General features: G+C 38.8%; 1 protein-coding gene across 1 annotated transcript; it reads left to right on the top strand.

Annotated features, from left to right (window-relative positions):
* Positions 1-6,348: 6,348 nt before the first annotated feature.
* LOC120236827 (E3 ubiquitin-protein ligase RBX1-like) lies at positions 6,349-6,727 on the top strand. The gene has a single exon (XM_039239851.1). The coding sequence runs from the start codon at positions 6,356-6,358 to the stop codon at positions 6,725-6,727; it is 372 nt and encodes a 123-aa protein (XP_039095782.1). The 5' UTR covers positions 6,349-6,355.
* The last annotated feature ends 1,176 nt before the right edge of the window (positions 6,728-7,903 follow it).

The raw sequence follows: 7,903 nt of genomic DNA on the forward strand, positions 1-7,903 counted from the left end.
CCTGATTGGCAAACTGCTGTTCTACCAAAAGTAGCTTGAAGATACAAAGTGAATGTACATTTTTGGAGAACTAGAAACTAATTCCTACAAATGCAAAAACCTGATGTTTTTACTTAGCAAAACCTATGTATTCCAGGCTCAACACTTTTGTTCAGAGGATATTTTAGCTCCTCCATTTAAGTCTTTAATCAATTTTGAATTAATTTTTGTCTATCGTGGGAGGTGGTGATCCAAATTCGTTCTTTTGCATGTAGGTATCCAGTTGTCTCAGCACCATTTGTTGAAAGCAGCATTCTTTCCCCTGCTGAATTGTCTTGGCGCCCTTGTTGCAAATCAATTGACCATGAATGTGAGAGTCTATTTCTGATGCTTTCCATCGCTCAGTGAGTTTATCCGTCTGCCAGAACCACACTCTCTTGGTTATTACAGCTTTGAAGTAAGTCTCGAAATTAGGAAATGTGAATCCTCCAATTTTGATCCTCTTTCTTCAATGCTGTTTTGAGATCCAGGGTCCTCTGAATTTACAGCTGAGTTTCAGGATCAGCTTATAAAATTCTTCAACAAAGCCACCTGGGGTTTTGACAGAGGATTGTTGAATCCTTGCTGAATTTGTACATCAATTTGGGGAGTGTTGCTATCAGAAAAATACTAACTCTTCTCTGATCTATGAACATGGGATGATTTTTAATCTTTTAGAGTTTTAATTTCTTTCAACAATATTTTGTAGTTTTTGCTGGACAACTCAGCACTTCTATGTTAAACTTATTACAAAGTATTTTATTCTTTTTTAAAAATATTTTTTATTTATTTCTGAGAGAGAGAGAGAGAGAGAGACAGCGTGATCAGGGGAGGGTCAGAGAGAGAGGGAGACACAGAATCTGAAGCAGGCTCCAGGCTCTGCTCCAGCTGTCAGCACAGAGCCCAACGTGGGGCTCGAACCCACGAACCACAAGATCATGACCTGAGCTGAAGTGGGATGCTTAACCGACTGAGCCACCCAGGAGCCCTCGAAGTATTTTATTCTTGATGCTGTTGTAAATGGAATAATTTTCTTAATTTCATTAAAATTTTTTTTATTTTAATGTTTTTTATTTATTTCTGAGAGAGAGAGAGAGAGAGAGAGACAGTGTGAGCAGGGGAGGGTCAGAGAGAGAGAGAGGTACAGAATCTGAAACAGGCTCCGGGCTCTGAGCTAGCTGTCAGCACAGAGCCCAATGCGGGGCTCGAACCCACGAACCTGAGCCGAAGTCAGACATTTAACCGACTGAGCCACCCAGGCGCCCCTTAATTTCATTTTTGATGTGTTCCGTGTCAGTGTATAGAAATACAGATGATCTGGGGCGCCTGGGTGGCTTATATATATATATATATATAAGATCAGGTTATCTGCAAATAGAGATCGTTTTATTAATTTCCTTATTTCCAGTCTGGATGCCTTTTATTTTTTCTTCCCAAAGCCTTGGTTAGAACTGCCAGTACCGTGTTGAATAAAAGAGATGTGATCTGAGGGTGAAAACTTGCAATTAGTAGCTAAATGAGTTCTGGAGATTTAATGCACAGTAAAGTCAATACAGACAATAATATCGTATTATAATCATTAAGCTTTCTAAGGAGACTAGGTCTTAATTATTCCCACCACAAAAGAGAAATGATCATTATGTGAGGTAAAAGAGGTGCTAACTATGACCACAGTGGCAATCATGTTACAATATATGAATGTATCAAATCAACATTTTATACATCTGAAATGAATACAATGTTATATGTCAAATATGTGTCAATTTCAAAACAAGTTGAATAGAAATGACAAGGGCAGGGATCCAGGTTTCATTCCTCATTCGGAGGGGAAGCTTAAATCTTTCACCATTAAGTATAATGCCAGTTGTGGGTTTTTCACAGATGTCCTTCGTCAGGTTGAGAAAGATGCCTTTAATTCTTAGTTTGTTGAGTGTTTTCATCATTCAGGGATGTGAATTTTGTCAAGTACTTTTTCTGCATCTATTCAGATGAATATGTGAGCTTTGTTTTTTATTCTATTGATACGATCTATTACATTGATTGAGTTTTGGATGTTAAAACAACCTTGTAACCCTGAAATGAATTTCACTTGGTCATGGTGTATAATCTCTTTTATATGTTGCTGGACTGGGTTTGCCACTATTTTGTTGAGGATGTCTGTTTCTAGTTTTATAAGTTATTCATCTTTAGTTTGCTTTACTTGCTATATTTTTGTCTGATCTCGGTGTCAGAGTAATACTGGCCTCATAGCATGAATTAGAAAGCGTTCCCTCTTCTATGTTTTGGAAAAGCTTGTGAAAGATTACTATTATTTCTTTTTAAAATATTTTTGTAGAACTCATCAGTGAAGGCTTTTCATCCTAAGCCTTTCTCTGTGAGTAGTTTTTAAATTACTAATTCAATTTCTTCTTAATACAGGTCTATTCAGATTTTTCTATTTCCTCTTGTGTCAGTTATAGTAGTCTGGCTTTTTAAATTTTTATTTATTTGTTTGTTTTTAAAGTAGGGCTCCATGCCCAACGTGGGGCTCGAAGTCACAACCCTGATATCAACAGTCGCACACTCCTTTAACTGAGCCAGCCAGGTGCCCTGGTTATGGTACTTTGTGTCTTTCTAGTAATTTGTCCATTTTATGTAAGTTATCTAATTTGTTGACACACAATTGTTCATAATATACACTTAGAATCCTTTTTATTTCTGCACGTTTGGTAGTAATGTCCTCTCTTTCAATTCTGTTTTCAGGAAATTGAATCTTCTCCCTTTTTTTTTTTTTTTTTTTTTTTGATTTTTGGTCAACCTAGCTAAATGTCCTTCAGGATTTTTTTTTTCCTAAATCTTTTTTTTTTAATTTTTTTAGTGTTTATTTATTTCTAGGAGAGAGAGAGACAGCGTGAGCAGGGGAGGGTCAGAGAGAGAGGGAGTCACAGACTGAAACAGGCTCCAGGCTCTGAGCTGGCAGTCAGCACAGAGCCCGACGCGGGGCTCGAACCCACGAACCGCGAGATCATGACCTAAGCGAAAGTCGGACGCTTAACCGACTAAGCCACCCAGGCGCCCCTCCTAAATCTTTTCAAAGAGCCTACTTTTGATTTCATTGATTTTTCTCTATTCTTTTTTATTCTCTAATTCATTAATTTTTGCTCTAATCTTTATAATTTCCTCCTAATTGCTGTGGGCTTAGTTTGTTCTTCTTTTCTAGTCTCCAAAGGTGGGAGGTTAGGTTATTGGTTTGAATCTTTCTTCTTTTTTCATGTAAGTGTTTACAGCTGTAAATTTTCCTCTAAACACTACATTAGCTGCATCCCATAAATTTTGGTATGTTGTGTTTACATGTTTATTCATCCTGAAGCCTTCTGTAATTTCTCTTTTGGTATCTTCATTGGCCCATTGTTTAAGAATGTGTTGTTTAAGGGGCCCCTGGGTGGCTCAGTCAGTTAAGCATCCGACTTTGGCCATGATCTCACGGTTCGTGGGTCCGAGCCCCGCATCGGGCTCTGTGCTGACAGCTAGCTCAGAGCCTGAAGCCTCCTTCTGATTCTGTGTCCCCCTGTCTCTCTGACCCTCCCCTGTTCACGCTGAGTTTCTCTCTCTCTCTCTCAGAAATAAATAAAACATTAAAAAGATTAAAAAAAAAAAAAAAAGAATGTGTTGTTTGGGGCGCCTGGCTGGCTCAGTCAAAGGAGACTGTGACTCTTGATCTCAGAGTTGTGAATTTGAGCCTCATAATGGGTGTAGAGATTACTTAAATAAATAATTTTTAAATAAATAAGTATATTTTAAAAAATAATGTGTTGTTTAGGGGCGCCTGGGTGGCTCAGTTGGTTAAGTGTCCGACATCAGCTCAGGTCATGATCTCCACATCATGCAAAGTTCGAGTCCCGCATCAGGCTCTGTGCTGTCAGCTCAGAGCCTGGAGCCTGTTTTGGATTTTGTGCCTCCCTCTCTCTCTGCCCCTCCCCTGTTCACCCTCTGTCTCTCTCTCTCTCAAATATAAACATTAAAAAACTTTTTAAAAATAGTGTGTTGTTTAATTTCCATACATTTGTGAGTTTCCTGATTCTTTTCTTGTCATTCATTTCTAATTTCACTTTATTGTGATCAGAGAACAGGCTTTGTATGGTTTCAATCCTTTTAAGTGTATTGAAGTTTGTTTTATTGCCTAATAGATGTTCTATCCTGAAGAATGTTCCATGTGCACTTGAGAAGAATGTGCATTCTGCCTTGTTTCGTGCAAGTGTTTTATATACATATCTGTTAGCTTTAGTTGGTTTATAGTGCGATTCAAGATTTCTATTTCCTTATGATCTTCTGCCTAGTTTTTCTATCAATTGTTATAATTGAGGTATTGAAGCCTTTGACTGTTGTTGAATTGTCTAATTTCTCTTTTCACTTATGTCAGTTTTTACTTCCTGTATTTGGGGCTCTCTAGGGGTATGTGTGTTAATACTTGGTATATGATCTTGGTGTATTGACTCTTTTATCAATATAAAATGTCCTTCTTAGTGTCTAGTACTAATTTTTGCCTTGGTGACTATTTTATCTGATATTAGCGGAGTCACTCCAGCTCTCTTATAGTTGCTAATTGCGTGATATGTATTTTTCCATCCTTTGACTTTTAATCTATTTGTATCTTTAAATATAAACTATGACTCCTCCTGTAGGCAACATATAGTTGGACCTTGTTTTCTCTTGTCCAGTCTCACATTCTCTGCCTCTTGATTATTGGATTGTTTAATCCATTCACTTTATTTTTCTTTTTTTAAGTAGGCTCTAGCCCCAACATGAGGCTCGAACTCACGACCCCGAGATCAAGAGTCACACGCTCTACTGACTGAGCCAGCCAGGCATCCCTAATCCATTCACCTTAACTTTCTATAGTTGGATTTACATTGTTACATCTTTTTCGTTTTCTATAAAATCTCATACCTTTTATATTCCTCTATTTCTCCTTTACTACTGTCTTTTGCATTGAATGACTTTTTTTAGGATAGCAATTTAATGCTTTATATAAAGATTTTTTATTTCGGTTTTTTAGCGATTTTCTTTGTGATTGCTCTGGGGTTGCTCATACACATCCAAACTTACCAGAATCCTCCTCACACGTACACTGACTTAATTTCAGCAACATATGGAAGTACTCCTATATAGCTCTATTCCCTCTTGCCCATTATGTGTTTAACTGTTATACATGTTACATTTATATATGTTACAAATCCAAGCATATAATGTTATAATCATTACTGCCTATACTTTTATATCTATTAAATAAGCTGAGAAAAGAAAAGACCAAGTATATATTGATAGTTTGTTATATTTGCCTTTTTACTTATCATTCCTAGTTGTCTTCATTTATTCTGTGGATTGGAGTCAACGATTGGTGTCATTTCCTTACTGCAATACAATGTGATCCCCCCTTTAACGTGTTTTGTGTTCCTGTTGTCAAATATGTGACATTTGTATAGGTTGTGGGCACAATGATACCATTACACACGTATTGTTTAAGACACTGGCTTTTTAAAAAAATCTTATTTTTAATAATGTTTTTTATTTCTTTTAGCAAGAGAGAGAGAGAAAGAATGCATGGGGGAGGGGCAGAGAGAGGGAGACAGAGGATCCAAGGTGGGTTCCCCGCTGCTGGCACAGAGCCCAATGTGGGACCTGAACTTATGAACCGTGAGATCATGACCTGAACTGAAGTCAGATGCCTAAATGACTGAGCCATCCAGGTACCCCGATACACTGGCTTTTTAAATTAAGAGCAGAAGAGAGATGCAATATAGATATGTATGTATTTTATAGTTATGTAATTACCTTTACTGGCGCTCTTTACTTTTTCATGTAGATTTGAGTTACCATCTGGGGTCACTTGCTTTCACCCCCAAAGAACTCTCTTTAGTATTTCTTATAAAGTGGGCCTGAGAGGGGCACTCGGCTGGCTCTTGATCTCGGGCTTGTGAGTTGGAGCCCCACACTAGGTGTAGAGATTATTTAATAATAGCACCTTTAAAAAATGATAATAATAAAGCTGGGCTTACTAGTCTATATCTTAGGTCATAAAACAACCTTAAGAAACAAGAGAGAAATGAAATTTTCTCTGACCATATGGAATTAAACTAGAAATCAATTCTAGACAGGTAAGAGCAACAACAACATCTTTCAAGCTCTTAGAAATTTCAGCAACAGATCTCTGTATAATCCATGGATCAAAGCAAAAACCTGAAAGCAAATTAGAAAATATTATGAATGAGTTGAAATGATACTACAATGTATCAATATCTGTGGGATGTAGCTAAAACAGTGCCAAAAAGAAAATGCCTGTTCGAGGTGTGTTTCCAAAATGGCGGCAGCGATGGATGTAGATACCCGGAGCGGCACCAACAGCGGCGCGGGCAAGAAGCGCTTTGAAGTGAAAAAGTGGAATGCAGTAGCCCTCTGGGCCTGGGATATTGTGGTTGATAACTGTGCCATCTGCGGGAACCACATTATGGATCTTTGCATAGAATGTCAAGCTAACCAGGCGTCTGCTACTTCTGAAGAGTGCGCTGTTGCGTGGGGAGTCTGTAGCCATGCCTTTCACTTCCACTGCATCTCTCGCTGGCTCAAAACACGGTGTCAAATAAAATCCAGTTGGATTCTAGATCAGATGCTGTCTCTTGTGTATGTGAAAAAAGTGAACCATAAAGATTGGAAAGTCAGCTTTGGAAAGTGAGATGTTTGTTCATCAGAGCAGAGTTGTCCTGTGAGTCTGTCGCATGGTCACCAGGCATCCCCGTCCACAGCCTGCTCACTGATGGCAGCCTTGGACACATCATCTCTCTCTTCCACCCTTTCCCTGTAGAATGGCTCCTAAGGACTAAACGGCGTCGTAGGCGCACAAAGAAGCTGCGTAAACTGTAAAACCACGATACAAATGTTAACTTTGACCGTGTATGACATGTTGCTTTCTCTTCTTAGTTTAGAAAAATAAACCTGAAAAAATCTAATATGTAATTTTAGCTGGCGAAAGAATAATTTATAGGCTCAAGTTGAAACTTGGTGTCACTTAAAATGGAACTGAAAAAGAGAATTCAAGTTGCCTCTATCACCACCATCTTTTGTAACTTGTTCACAATGTCTTAGCCACGGGGGTGCCTAACAGGCTGTCAATAGAGCATGCAACTCCATCTTTGGGTCATGAGTTCAAGCCCCATGTTGGGCAGAGATTACTTCAAAAAAAAAAAAGGCTGGCCATGGAAGGAATTGCCAGTTCTAAAACGAATTCAGTGGTGATAATGTAGTCTTTAGCTGAGAAAGTCAAGTTTACCGTAGTGGTTCTTAAACTAGAGTCTGAGGACTCCTGGGGGCCCCTGGACTCCTTGAGGAGATTCATGAAGTTCCTTTTCCACTACATGTCTGTATGAGGCCAGCTTTTCTTTCTTTCTTTTTTTTTTTTTTTTTACAAATAGTTTATTGTCAAATTAGTTTCCACATAACACTCAGTGCTCATCCCCACAAGTGTCCTCCTCCAAGCCCATCCCTCCTCCCCCCCACATCCATCAGTCCTCAGTTTTTGTCAGCATTCAAGAGTCTCTCATGGTTTGCCTCTCTCCCTTTCCCCCACCATTTCCCCCCTTCTCCTCCCCCTTGTTCCTCCGTCAAGTTCCTCCTAATCCTCCTATACGTGCAAACATATGATATTTGTCCTTCTCTGCCTGACTTATTTCGCTCAGCATAACACCCTCAAGGTCCATCCATGTTGCTACCCATGGCCAGATTTCATTGTTTCTCATTGCCATGTAGGATTCCATGGTATAGATAAACCACATCTTCTTGATCCATTCATCTGATGATGGACACTTAGGCTCTTTCCATGTTTTAGCTATTGTGGAGAGTGCTGCTATGAACA

Source organism: Hyaena hyaena, unplaced genomic scaffold, assembly GCF_003009895.1.
Source record: "Hyaena hyaena isolate Hyena2069 unplaced genomic scaffold, ASM300989v1 scaffold_162, whole genome shotgun sequence".
Taxonomy (NCBI): Eukaryota; Metazoa; Chordata; class Mammalia; order Carnivora; family Hyaenidae; genus Hyaena; species Hyaena hyaena.